General features: G+C 36.5%; 1 protein-coding gene across 2 annotated transcripts in view; it reads left to right on the forward strand.

Annotated features, from left to right (window-relative positions):
- The first annotated feature begins 620 nt into the window (after positions 1–620).
- FAM98B (family with sequence similarity 98 member B) overlaps positions 621–14962 on the forward strand; it is a 39663-nt gene continuing 25321 nt past the window's right edge. For both annotated transcript variants that reach the window (XM_024568242.3, XM_045202172.2), the window contains exons 1-4: positions 621–711; positions 8286–8431; positions 9548–9682; positions 14719–14897. In XM_024568242.3, coding sequence (XP_024424010.2) covers positions 641–711; positions 8286–8431; positions 9548–9682; positions 14719–14897 — 531 coding nt within the window. In that variant the 5' untranslated portion in view covers positions 621–640. The remainder of the gene's footprint in view (positions 712–8285; positions 8432–9547; positions 9683–14718; positions 14898–14962) is intronic.

Consider the following 14962-nt stretch of genomic DNA (forward strand, 5'->3'; position numbering starts at 1 on the left):
CATTTGATTATTCCTTTAGTGAATATCCTAATAGTGGTGACATGCAACGCTTAATATTTCTTATACAACTCACTTATATTTTATCAGCAATACAACAAGTGTGTATGTATAAGAAGGTCATAGATGCACAAATCTGATTATCTTCCACATTTCATAATGAAAGTATATAATTATAAATAAAGCTGCCCTTTATTTTTTAAAGTTGGAACATTGCTGTGTATATTCATGTAAAAATTATATGTGTAGGTACATGATATTACGTACTAATTTTAGCTTAAGATAATTTTTATTCCATTTCAGGATTTTTGTTGTAAATTGAGAGGTCCGGGAATCTAATAGGTTGAGAACAATGTGGGTAGAATTACTATGTTTGCTAAGATTGATTTCAACACAGATAAGACCTAACACAAAGAATGCTTTTTATTACGATTATTTCTATTATTATTTTAGAAAGTTGTTATTGTTACATAAAGCCGTTTTAGGCACTGAGTACTCACTGCCTCTTGGCCGGAACCTTTCGGTCCCACGTCAGAGGCTCTCCTAGGCAGTCCCGGTCAAGATCCCGACCGGAACCTTGGCGCGGTAACGCTGGTTTCCGGCGGGCTCCTTAGAGCGGTGAACAGCTTTGGGCCGGAGGACCATGAAAGGGCCGGAGCCGGGTCCCGAACCTACTATGGAGGGGGACGTGCTGGATACACTGGAGTCGTTGGGGTGAGTATTTCTAGGGATGTCTTTCCCGTGAAAACCCAAGCTCTCCCTCAGCCTGGCTGCTGTAGTATGCCCCCTGTGAGCCTCTACTGGGCTCAGGCGGCTGGATGCAGGCCTCCTTCCCTGCCTCGCTCCCTCCGGCGCCTACGGAGTTAAGAGGGAGGCGGGAAAGAAATCCGTTTGGAGTGTTAGGGGTGGAGTAAGGCCGCAGAGCTGGGGCGCGTGGCCCCCTCTTACAAACTCCTTGCCTGGGAACTCCGCAGCCCGGACTTGCAGCACTGGCGCGAAGTGACCCGGCTGGCATGAGCCCTCCCGGGAAGCTTGTAGCTACCCCGCGGGTGCTATTTTTGTTTACGTAGTTGCCGTGCACTGGCGGAGGAGGTGCTGCAACCCGGGGTGCCGCGGGAGACTGTCGTCTCCTACTGTGTACAACCGGTGGCTTAATTAGGCCTCGGGAGCGAATCTCTCCTACTTCCTTGACCGAAAATATTTTAGTTCAGTCCATTCATTCAACTCTTTCATCCATTCGTAAACAATGTATTTACATGGTGTTAATATGTGTTCATTAGTGCATATTTATATGCTAGACCAAGGAAAAGACAGTTGTAGATTACTAGTAGTTTACATAGTCGTTGTAGCTACCTAGTATGTACTGATACATACAATTCAGAGTGATAATTGCTATGAGAACTCCTGGAATAGTGCGAATACTTGCAGGCATGGGGGAGCAATATATGCACCACAGCTCTCCCACAGCCTTAGCCTGTTTTTCTTCACAGCTGTAATTCCTTTCCCAAATTATCTCGACTCGTACGTTGTTTCTTGAATGCCCTTCGCCCCCATCCCCAGTCAGCTCCAGGAAAACAGGTAGGAGCCTTTCCTGTCTTGTTCCCAACACAATACTACCAGGGTGTCTGACACAGTAAATTGTGGTTGAATGCATGAATGAATGAAGAAAATTTCAAAAAAGAGCATGCACAGAGGTAAGCATAGGGCCAGATAGTTGAGAGTCAAAAAATACACGTTAAAGCCATTGGAGCTATGTGTACAATTGTTTGCCTTGCCACATGCTGGAGTTTCTTGAATGGATTAGGTTGTGCCTTCGAAGTGCCATTATGAAGCTTGAACCCCCAATTCCCTTTATCTTTTCTTATAGCTGCACTTGCTTCTCTGTGGACTACAACTTTGGATCCTGATAATAAGTACCTTGCAATGACCCACTGTTAACAGAGCATTGCACTTAGTAGCTCCTGAATAAATGTTTGCCAAATAAAGAACAGAGCCAGTGATTATTTACAGGGCACTTTTTTACTTCTGTGAAATCCCTTGGAAATTTTCACTTTACTTCCTTAAGGGAATAACCAAAACAAGAAGTTAAATACTTAATTGAAGTGTTTAGCCCTCAAACAATTTAAGCTCCCAAGTACTCTGGAGAATGGTGGGATTCTGGTCCTGGCGGTGCTTCTCTGTTGGTTGGAGGGTCCTCCTGCAAAGCAAAATCTTGAGGGTTGGATTCCTGGTCAGGGCACATGCTTAGGTTGGGGGTTTGGCCCCTGTTTGGGGCGTATATGAGATGTAACCAGTGGATGTTTCTCTCTCACATCATTGTTTCTCTTCCTCTCTCTGTCCTTTCCCCGTCCTCCAAAAATCAATAAGCATGTCCTTGGGTGAGGATTAAAAAAAAAAAGAGAATGGTGAGATTCTGTAAATAGTTTATGAAAAAGGTAGTCAGTGCTTTTTATCCTTCCTTTATTCCTTGCATTTGTTTGAATTATAGGTATTTGAAAAATGAAGTTTACTGTAATCTTGACTTTTATTGAAGAAAATTAGTTTCAGAGTATTCAGTATAGAAAGTAAAACTTTACACACTTCAGAGTTGATTTTTCCTGGAATAACTGAGGGCAAAATTTTGAAGTTTAAATTTTCCTATAACGATAATGAAATGCAGGAAAAAAAGTAGTTGTTTACTTACAATAGGAGTTACAATTGAACACTGTTTTAAAATACTATCTATGCAGATTGTAAGTAATGAATTTCTACTGTGATTAAAATGTGAGATATCATGAAGGTACTTTTGTCAGATAACATAAGAAAGGGAGGAATTAAAAGTGGGTATCTTTATGAAAGATACCCACAGTTTAGTGATATAGTCTATTACAAATGAAAACAGGCGAGAGATAGTTTACTCATCTGTGAAAGGAGCAGGCTGGAGCAGATGATTTCAGAAGTCTCTTTCAGTCCTGACAGTCTGATTTTGTAGAACAGTGAATTTCAACCCCGATTGTGCATCAGAATCATGTATGGAGCTTGTGGAAAAAAGATTGCAGTCTAGCATATATCACAAACTGATTGAATCATGATCTTTTTGGGGGGGGTGCAGTGTAAGCATGCATTTTTAAAAAAGCTTCACAGCCTAGGTTGAGAACCACCATAATGGAGAGAAGTTTATTTCTAATATTTATTGAGCACAGCTCTGTATTGGACACTGTCCGAGAAGTCAAAGATAAGCAAAATAGAATTAGTCCCTGTCTTTATGGAGCTACAGTCTAGTGGAGAAAGACATGATCACACAGATATTTATTAGCTACAAGTGCTTTAAAGGGAAAGAAGAGGATGACATAACGTAACAGGAGGACCTATATAGTCTTAGGGGTTAGTGATAGATTTCTGAGGAAGTGGCATTTGAGTTGAAATAGGAATGATCAATAGCAGTTGACTGGGTGAGATTGAATGGGAAAGGAGGACAAAGGTGTCCTTACAGTGGGAACAAAATAGGAAAGACTTCAAAGTACAAAGGAGCATGCTGTATTAGAAGAACTGGAAGTAGGCTAAGTGGGTAGAGGGTAGAGAGCAAAAGCCAAAGTGGTGGAAGATTGGATTGGAGAGTTTGGTGAAGGTCAGGGCATGCAGCACCTTTTAGGCTGTATCGTATTGGGTTAGCCAAAAAGTTCATTTAGGTTTTTTTTACCATAAAAGAAAACATTTTTCATTTTCACCAATAACTTTATTGATTTGGATATTTTGAGTAATGTGATTATCTCCTGCATGGTATAACGTTGATTGTTTTCAATGTCTCGATTTGATCGCTGTCAACTCAACTGCTCTACTCAACTGTAGAGCATCGACCAGTGAGGAATGTCCAGCCTGAAACTTTGCAAACCACTTTGACAGGTTCAGTCAGTCACAGCACCTTCTCCATACACTGCACAAATCTTTTTTTGCATTTCAGTTGCATTTTTACCTTTCTTGAAATAATAAAGCATAGTATGCTGAAAATGTTGTGTAGTTCCATGTTCAATGTTAAAATGGCTACATATAAATTCACCAATTTTGATAAGTTTTTTTAAAAAGTGCACACTGATATGACAGCTATCCCAATACAACCCAACAAAATTGACTTGAATGAAGTTAAAGAAAACTGAGAGCTACTAGAGCCATCTTATGGAAAAAAACAAATGAACTTTCTGGCCAACCCAATAGATTTTTTTCTTTGTCACAACAGGAATGGGACATGATTGAAGGATTTTAAATAAAAAAGGGAGTGATTACCGTATTTTTTGGACTATAAGATGCACCCCCAAATTTGGGAGGAAAATGGGGGTGTGCCTTATAGTCTGAATGTAGCTTACCTGGCTTGCTGGGGGGGGAGGGTGGTAGTGGAGTGGGGGTCACAAAAGGCAGGAGCGGGACCACATTTGTTGCTTCAAATTTTTTTTTTCCTATTTTCCTCCTCTGAAACCTAGGTGCATCTTATGGTCCGGTGCACCATATAGTCTGAAAAATACAGTAGATGTCTAGTTTGAAAAGCTACCTTTGTCATCAGGATGGAGAGTGGATTGGAGAATTTAGTCTAGACATGAAATGATGGCTGCTTAGTGGCAGTGGATATGGAAAGAAGTGCATTAGGGGACTTAGTGATTGATTGGATATTAGAGCTAAGATGATGGTGTTAAGGATTCATTTCTGCAGTAGGTAGGTATTTAGCACCAAAATGAAATAATATACTTGGGAATCTAAAATGAATAGGGAGGAAAGTGAAGAGAGCAGGGAGCTAGTCAGTACTGAGAATGTAGATGGACCAATGGAATGGAGGTAGAGATGATTTTAAAGAATAGTTGTACACGGTGACTAGTTAAAAGAGCAAGCTGAAAGAAAAGATAGTAGGTTGTGGCCAGAGAGTGTCATATTTGAATTGATGACTTCCAAGTTGGAGTAGTTCCAGGTGATAGCAAGAGGGTGGCTCACTGACATGTAGTGGCAAAGGTTGGCAAAGGTTGGCAAAGGGGAAGTTAGGGAATTGAGAGCTCAGGGTAAGGGATAAGGTATACATAAAGACTTTGAAGAAACTTAATATAATGGCGAACATGGGAATGGAGAGGACCAGTGAGCACAGGGAATGTCAGGGAGTATCTAAGAGGTTGGTAGATGAAAATCACAAGAGAAAGAGGGTGGCCAATCTGACTGGCTTGAGCCTGGAGAGAGCAGGAGGTATTTATATGGAAATGAGGGAGCAAGGATACAAATCACATACTGGGAAGCAAGGAGAACAAATGCTACCATCTGATGGAGTGAGTAAACTAGCCAAAGCTAGAGGTGGTAGGGGTAATCTTTCTGAGATTGACAATATAAGAGGGTTGTTGTTTATGAATGGAACATAGGGGGAGAATTGGGAAGCACGGAGAAATGAGGTGCTGGATCAGAGGAGTGCCAGTGGCGGGGCAGGTGACAAGGGACAGGGCCTCATTTTATATGTTGGGTAATAAAACTAGAAAACACAGTAAATTAGGCCCTGGCTGTGTCTTTGTGGAGGTTTGCCTGTGGCCCGACATAATGAAGACTGGATTACGCAGTTTGAAATGCCAGACAGGCAGCTATGGTTCCAGTGTATGGAGGACTCCTGGGGGAGTCTGGGCCTAGGGGAGGTGTCTCCAATGTTTGGAATAAGATGAGCACTTCAATAACTTATCACCAACTATATGAATTAGGTTCATTTATTCAAAGGTTTATGATTTTTGCAGAAATGCAAGTAAGTAGGGGGAAATAAGATGTTTACACTGCAATCTCAGTGAAAAGCACTCTAATGATACAGGGAAGAAAGTAACTGCACAGAGGAACCAGTCTTGGGTAGAAGAGCAAAGACAGTGGCCTAGCCCCAGGTCTGCCTTTACCTGGCTGCACAACCTGGCCAGGTTATTTGCTTAGTTTCCTTATTAGTGTAGATAGAAGTTTGACAGTTCACATGGAGCATCTGGGGTCAAATCGCGGGTTAAATCAGCATGTCACCATGGAGTTATTTTCTGATCCAAAATTGGATAATACTAACTTCAAAGTATTGCTGTAAAGATTAAACGAATTATAAATAAATATATTTATGTATAAATATATATACATATATATAGATATATCTATGACTAGCACTGTCCCTGGCCTACTACTTAAAGCAGGTATCCTAACCTTATTAAACCTTAATTTCTTACCTGCAAAACAGGGATTTGAAAATATCCTTCATGAGGATATGACCAGAGAATTCAGAGAAAAAGAAATGCAAATGACCTGTAAACACATGAAAGGATGTACAGCCTTGCTCATAAGAGAATGTGAATTAAAATTATATGAGATACCGGATGGTCAAAAATCCAAATGTTGGACAACTTTGGTGCCTTATGGGGGAATGGGCACTCTTGTGCCTGATGGTACAACCTCCTGTAGAGGGAAATATAATAGTATCTAGCAAAGTTACATATTCACTTACCCTTTGACCTAACAGTCCCACCTAGGAATCTATCCCTGATATACAAACATCCACCAATATTTTATAATAGCAAAACACTGTACTAACCCAAATGTCCTTCAGCGGGGGCATAGTGAATAGAATATGGTGCATTCAGATGATGGAGTGCCCTGTTTTCTTACCCAGGATTAGGATAATTTTATTGTATAGTAATAATAAAAATGATTGAGTAGTATTTCTACTGATCTCTAGTATATGTAAATATGTGTGTGTTTGTGAGAGAGGGTGTATATGTGTTTAAACCAAGGAACAGGTCAGTATATAGTAGGTTACCTTTTATTTTAAAAAGGAGAAGTGTATATATGTTTAAGTATATATAAGGTAAAAAAGCATTATGAAATGACAACCCAAAACTAATATGGTTATGTATGGGGGAGGGAGGGAGCAGAGTAGGGTGAACAAGATTGAGATTGTAAACTAGATTTGTCTGAATGTACCTTGCTTTGTAAATTAGACTTCGAAACCATATAAATATTTTACATCATTATAAAGCAAAATTAAAAATGAAATCAGAACAAAAAAAGAGAGACAGATCCCTAAAACTTAAAAGCAAAATGAAGCAAAGGTCTGTTAATATTTTCAGTAGGTGGTTTAATCACATGGAAAGGAATTTTTAAAAATACATCCTTACTGGAATATATTCTAAAGATAAAAACATAAATTGTTTTTAGTGATTTTATTGTTAGTAATAGTGCTGGTTTTCCTACTTTGAAACTATATGTAATTTATACTTATTTTTACTAGGATTATGTAAATATCATAAGAAACCAGATTTTTATTGAAAATAGTTCAAAATATATAAAAAGAATTTTAGTGACAATAGATAAAAATGTAAAACCAAGTAGGTAAAAAACCCACAATTCTAAGTTTGAATTGGAAATAGCAATGTGATCTCCTGATGTAATTTCTCTTAAAAAGATACAGTACCAGGTTGGGTACTCTAAATACCATTAAAAAAATCAGGGCTTCTTAAGAAATGGCCAGTTACGGGTATAGAACAGGAACATCTTGTCAAAGAAATCAAGGAAAATGTTCAGAGAGTACTGAAGATAGTCCAACATGAATGGCCTCCCGCTAAGCAAAGATAGAACTGTTTGAAAAGAAAAAGGACTGCAGTGGATTAAAACTCATCAAGTTGTTAAAATCTATAAACTTATAATATGAAAAAAAGCTCAGTTGCAGAAAGAGCAACAGAGTAGGAAACTGATACCTAATTCAATTAAGATAATATATAAGATTAAAAGATTTAAGGTTCTACTAAAACATTTTGTAGCAATGTTTGAAGGTGTAAAATTAAAAATGGTTAGGTTAAAATGATCTCAGGTTTTTTTCAGCTTTAAGTTTTTTAATTTAAAATTTGCATCTGTTTTTTCACTACTTTTTTATCTTATTCTTGTAGGTAGTATTAGACTTAGTTCTATTTGACTTTGTGTTACATGTAATTTTTCTCTTAAAATTGGTTAATAATTTTACTAAAAATGTTAAAATATAGGAAAAAGCCAAATGTTAATATATAGAGCAGAAATCAGCACACCATTTCTTTAACAGACCAGAGGGTGAAAAATTTAGGCTGTGCTGGCCATGCTCTCTCTGTCACAGCTACTCAGTTCTCTGCCACTGCAGTGTGGAAGCAACCAGAGACAGTCTGTAAATCATTTATCAGCCGTGCTCCAATAAAACTATTTGCAAAAACAGGCAGCAGTCTGTGATAAAAGAATACGAGGCTTTCTTTTTTTCTTTCTTTCTTTCTTTCTTTTTTTTTAACTTTTCATGTCTTCCTTTCTAGGTATAAGGGACCACTGTTAGAAGAGCAAGCCCTTATCAAGGCAGCCGAGGGTGGACTGTCTTCACCTGAATTTTCAGAGCTCTGTGTTTGGTTAGGCTCTCAAATAAAATCACTGTGCAACTTGGAAGAAAGTATCACTTCAGCTGGTATTGCTATTGTGTTTATTTCCTTTTTTATTTAATAGTAAAATGAAATGATAGCTTATGATTTATCTACAGTGTGCCCACTATACAAAAAGAAATCATTAATATGAAGAACTTCAGTATGTTATATTAAATATCTTTGGATTATATATTATATTAACTAACCCAAAATTTGTTCTTAAATTTGTGTAAGATTATATACAATTACTGTGTATCTGCTGTCTTAACCTTAGTATTTTTTAGAAAATGTAGAGTCTGAATTTGGTTATTTAAAAAGTTTAACTTTTGAATACTGCATATTTTGAATTAAGGTTTTTATTTGTTGTCGGTTGTTCTTTGTATTACCAAGCCTGTGACTCAGGACATGGGTTCTCATAGGAATGCTTTTGTGAAAAATTCCTGTACTACTTCATAAAGTTTAATTCATTCCTATCTCAGTAACTGGAGTTGTTGTGTGTCTTTTATTGGTAGAATTTCAGATAGTGAAATAAAATGAAAAATAAAAAATTACTGGGCATTTGCAAAAGTAGCCTTCTCTTTTGAAGCTGTCCTTTTAAATTGTTTTTTTCCTTGCCAAATCTAATAGAATTCACTTGAAGCAAAGTAATATAAGCTAAATTCAAAACATACGACACAGGCTCCGATGTAATTATATTATGAAAGAAAAATAAGCAATGAGGCTTACTTACATGATTGCATTTATTATCTGAATCCATAGAAATGCAATAGAAATGGATCATTTGCTCTGAAGCCAGTTAACAATTATAACTGGAATAATGCTTTTAATATTTTAGTTAATAAAAATATTTTCATTTTATCTGCTTTTATGGAATGTATATTGGAAAGTACTTACTGGATTTAAATGTAAAAATACTTATAATCTCAGGATTACATATTTATATTCTTAAATTAATAGTTATGTTTCTGAATTAAATGTTACTTTGAATATAGAAATCGTTTGGTTTTCTTTACTTAAGCTTTGGAGTCACACATGTAAGGATTTAATGTCAAAGAGAAAATTTAGAATTGAATGTAAAATTAAAATGAACAAGTGGTAGATTTTATAATATCAGATTATATGACATCCAGTAAATGTTTTATGATTTTTCTTTGTTAAAGGGGGAGATGATCTAGAAAGCTTCCAGCTTGAGATAAGTGGCTTTTTAAAAGAAATGGCATGTCCGTATTCTGTACTCATATCAGGAGATGTGAAAGACCGTTTAAAAAAGAAGGATGACTGCTTGAAACTTCTGCGTAAGTTACTTTTGTTTGAACATTTAAATACATGTGTTTGATCTGGTTTTGTTATTTTTCAAGTCAAAATTTATGAAATTTCATTAATGAAGCATTAGCTATCTTGTATATATAAAAGGTTTTGATATTTGACTTAAAATATGAAGCTGACTCAAATATTTATATAAATGTAGTATAAATTCTAATAATATACTCTAAGATTTCTAACACTTAGGATTTATTTGGCCAGTCTACAATTCCTTGTGTTTGTGACTTATATAGTATTTTAGTAATTTTTCTTTCACCTAATTCATCTCTTAGCACTTATGACTAGATGGCTAAAGTTGGTGATCTCTAAAGTCCTATTTAATCCTAAAACTCTGTGAAACTAGTCTACTAAGCAGTTTATAAGATCTTATGTTAGTAATAGGCACTGAGTGATAGTGGGTTCAAAAATATGTTTCTGATCACTTACTATTGTAGCAGAAACTACTTTAGGCATTTAGGGATATCAGTTTAAAAAATTGCATCTTTGGGCCACTGCAGTTCTTGTGAGTGTGGCTTATTTTCATCAGGGGTTATTTTGGAGAACAATTACCCTATATCCAAACAATTACCATAAATAAAAATCCATTTATTTGTATTGGGTCCCTTGAAAAGTTTATTTAGTTCAGCTAAAGTTCATGCTCTTTTGAAAGTTCTGCAAGCAATGACCATTTGAAAGAATTTTCTAACATCTATTATTGAAGATTTCTGTTATTTTAGGTTGTACCACTTATAAAAAGATCCATGTGATATAGTCCTTCTAGGCTCTAGTGTTAATAATGCTTGTTGCACTAGGGCAGAGATTGTATGTATGTGCTTAATTAGTGATGATGATAGAAGTGTTGACATTTGAATTGCATTGTGTGCGTTGGGGGGACAAAATTATGTCTTCCCCCTTCATTTTTTATACTGTTTACACACCTTCCTTCCATTCAGTGTGGGTCATTGATTTAATGAACTATGGTTATTAAAGGGAGGGCCTAGTAACCCTTAGGCATATTGGGACACAAAGGAAGCAAAAAGCAAGGAGGGCTAAAGGAGCTTGCCTATTCTTTGTCAGTCAGTGAGGACTGTGCAGTTCATCATCTTTCCCTGTTTGCCTTACCTGCCAAGAAGCCCAACAGTAGTAGTAAGGTAGACTTCTGGTGCAAGTACCAGTAAAGAGGAGATATAATAGAAGTTGGTATAGTTTTTCCGATTATGAAAATACATGCTCGGGAGGTGGGGTAAGATGGGGAGTTAGTGTTAAGTGCACACGGGGTTTCAGCTGGGGAGGATGAAAATGTTCTGGAGATGGATGGTGGTGATGGTTGCACAACAGTGTGAGAGTACTTAATGCCAATGTGTACTTAAACATAGAATGGTAAATTTTAGCTCTGACTGGTGTGGCTCAGTGGGTTGGGCATCGTCTTTTTTTTTTTTTTCCTGTGTCTATTCCGTCTTTATTTTATTTTTCAATTATAGTTTACATTCTGCATTATTTTGCACTAGGTTAGGTCTATAAAGTCATCTTTAAAAAAAAATTTATTGTTCAAGTACAGTTTTCTGCCTTTAGCCCTGCCTCTCCCCCCTACCATCCATCCCTCCCTCCCCTGATTCCACCCCTCCTTGGTTTTGTCCATGTGTCCTTTATAGTTGTTCCTGAATGGGCATTGTCTTGCAAACTGAAAGGTTGCTGGTTGATTCCAGGTCAGGGCATGTGCCTGGGCTGCGAGCCAGGTGTCTGGTTAGGGGTGTGTGAGAGACAACAGGTCGATGTTTCTCTCACACATTGGTGTTTCTCTCCCTCTCCTTCTCCTTCCCTTCCCTTCTCTCTCTAAAAATACATAAATAGAATCTTTTAAAAAAATAGTATATTTTATGTTACCTTATATGTTAAGAAATTTCATGCTTATCATAGAAATCTTAAAAAGTAGATAAAATTTATAAAGAACACAATCATTTTTAATTTCACTTCCCAGAGAGAATCATGAATACCTTTTTGGTGGATTTTCTGTTCCTCCTCTTTTACTTTTATGCACACACATTTAAGTATGACTGAGATCTCGTTACAGATGCAGTTCCTGCTCCTCTTCCTCTTTGTTTAATATATTTCGAGCATTTCTCCATCACTTAATATTTTAAAAAAGTTAAATTGACTAATAGCATTCTGTGTTATAGACATAACATTGTTACCTAATAAACTTCAAATTTGGGGGTAGTATAAATAAAATTTTTAAATAAATTTTTTAAAATTTATTTAAATAAATAAATTTTAAATAAAATTTTTTTATTTTATATTAATTTCTTTGTTTATAATTTTGGATTACTTTTACTTAGACAAAGATTATGAGCATTAAAAGAAAATCTCTGGTCTAGCTATATATTGCCATATTTTGCTCCAGGGAGGTTATACCAGTTCTCAGTTTTACTAGCATCTATTCCTTCTTTATCTTTAGTTTGACTGTCTTGAAAGCATAAGAAGCTCCATCTTCTTCTTGGAAGTGTTTGCAGCATGTATAAATTAAAAGGGCCCAATTCCTTTCTATGTGGAGAGCCTTTGTAAATCAAGAAGAAAAAGAGCAAAACTCACTGGAAAAATATATAAAGCACGTCGTAAGACAAGAAAACAGCATTCTACAGAAAAAAAAATTTTTAATTGTTTTTAAATGTGAAAAGATGCACAGTATTCTTCAAAGTTAAAGAATTATTAAAAAATAGAATGATAGGATACTATTTTTTTCATTTAGCAGGCTAGAAAATACACAAAAAATTTTTGAGTCATAATAAAGTTTGGGGGAGTAAGCATTCTCACGTACTGTAGACATTAGGGTATGGTGGGAGAATAACAGGTACAACCTTTGGAAGGGCAAAATTAATATCACAATTGAAATTTGCCTGTTTTTTGGCTTGGCCATATCACAACTAGGAAAACATATATTTCCCCAAGTGTACGAAGATATATGGAAAGGATGTTCACGATGGCATTGTTTGTAGTGAAGTAGGAATGATACATCTTTGCAGTGATACTGTTTTATAGCCATTAGAATGAAAACTGATCAAATGTGTTGATGTGGAATGATCTCTGATATATTGGAAATAGAAAATGGATATATAGGACACATGTAGTATGCCTTGTAGAAAAGAAATAAAAGTGCGTAGCCCTGGCTGGTGTGGCTCAATGGATTGATCACAGGCCTGTGAACCAAAGGGTCGCTGGTTTGATTCCTAGTCAAGGCACATGCTTGGGTGCGAGCCAAGTTGGGTCCCCAGTAGGGGGCGAGTGAGAGGCAACCACACATTGATGTTTCTCTCCCTCTCTTTCCCTTCCCCTCTCTCTAAAAATAAATAAATAAAATATTTTTTAAAAAAGTGCATAGATGGTATGTATATATGTATACTAAATGTACATACAAATATATGCTTAAAAAGATAGCCAAGAAACTAATAAGGGTGATTACCTCTGGGGAAGGGGAATCTGAGGATCTATGGTGGGAAGAAGAGTTTTCACTGTATTGTTTACCATCTGCATGGATTAGCATTTTAAATACTGACGGAATTCTTGTTTGTACTATTACATGGAGCACGTTTCCATTGAACAAAGGTGGACTTCAGCCAAGTTTCTTCCCAAAATACAATTTTGAAGAACTGGTGATCTGTTTTAATGAAGTTTTGAAATCAGAGGGACCTTGGCATAGTCCTCAGAAGCAAACTTTAATACTTACTGGTCTCAACGTTTTGTGGGCTTTTTAGACTAACATGTATAGATTGCATGGAAAAGTCTTTGATTCAATGGCTGTCAATCCTGCCTACCCATGAAAATCACCTTGGGTGTAAAACAGACCACTCAGATGCTCTACTCCTACAGAGGTGGTTCAGAATCTCTGAGGGAGGGACCCTGGCACCTGTACTTTCAAAGTTTCTCAGGTATTTATTTCTTCTGCTCAGCTGAAGTTGAAATTACTGTATTAAATTATGTGTGTGTATGTAACTTTAAACAAATAAAAACTACTGTAGTGAAAGTTAATTTAAAATAAGATTATAACCATCTAAGATTTTGAGTAATTTTCTTTCATGTGGCTGTTGAAATGATTAAATGAAACCATCTCTTTACTGGTGACAGTAAAGAGGTGGTCTGTCTTGAAGGCAAATAATCACTCAGATTACTCTCTCTGCTTAGAACTCAGAGCTGTGTATTTTCCCCAGGCTTGAGCGCTCTGCACATGTGAGAGAGAGAATATTTCATTAGTGTCTTAAACATTTTTATACTTAACTTACTGATTTACTGGTGTGTCTCTCCTACTGGACTTTAAAGTCTGTGGGTAGGCACTGTCTTTTTTTTTTAAGTTTTATTCCTGCCGTCTTTATTAGTAGTAGTAGTATTTTATGATAACAGCATAAAAATCTATCCTTTTAGCAAATTTTTAAGTATTTAAAAATGACAGCACAGTATTGTTAGCTATAGGCACTGCACTATGAAATAGTAGATCTCGGGACTTCTTTTGTATATCTGATCAGTATGTATCCACCTGGCTTATGGGGACTATCCCACGGTCCCTCTAATTTCAAAACTTCATTAAAGCAGATCACCAGTTCTTAAAAAATTTATATTTGACTAATAGCTCTGTTTCTCCCCATTTGGCAACCACCATTCTACTTTCTGCATTATGAGTTTGACTGTTTTAGATTTCTCATCAGAGTGGTATGTATATTGTGCTCCTGTGTCTGGCTTATTTCACTTTGTACAATGTCATTCAGGTTCATCCACGGTGTTGCAAACGGCTGGATTTCCTTCTTTTCAAAGGCTGAATAATACTCCGCTGTATGTCCATTCTGCATTTTCTATATCCATTTGTCTGTCAGAGAAAACTTACCTGTAGCTTGGTTATTGTGAACAATATGGCAGTGAGCGTGGCGGTGCACATCTCTGTGAGACGCTGATTTTGACTTCTTTGGATGTGTGCCCCCAGAAGTGGGATTTTTAAGGAGTTTGTGTACATTTTAACATTATTTGTTTTTCCCTTTTCTTACAGTATTTTTAAGTTCAGAGCTTCAAGCTTTACAGATATTACAGAACAAGAAGTGTAAAAATTCTCAAGTAGATAAAAATAGTGAAATTTATCAGGAAGTTCAAGCTATCTGTGATACCCTTGGTGTTCCCAAGTCAACAACTTCTGACATTTCACTTATGTTAAACCAAGTGGAGTCAAAGGTATTGTATTTGTTTTATTTTTCTTCAAAATTCAACTAAGTGCTTACATGTTAATGTAAATGTAT

This window comes from Desmodus rotundus, chromosome 7 (assembly GCF_022682495.2).
Source record: "Desmodus rotundus isolate HL8 chromosome 7, HLdesRot8A.1, whole genome shotgun sequence".
Classification (NCBI taxonomy): domain Eukaryota; kingdom Metazoa; phylum Chordata; class Mammalia; order Chiroptera; family Phyllostomidae; genus Desmodus; species Desmodus rotundus.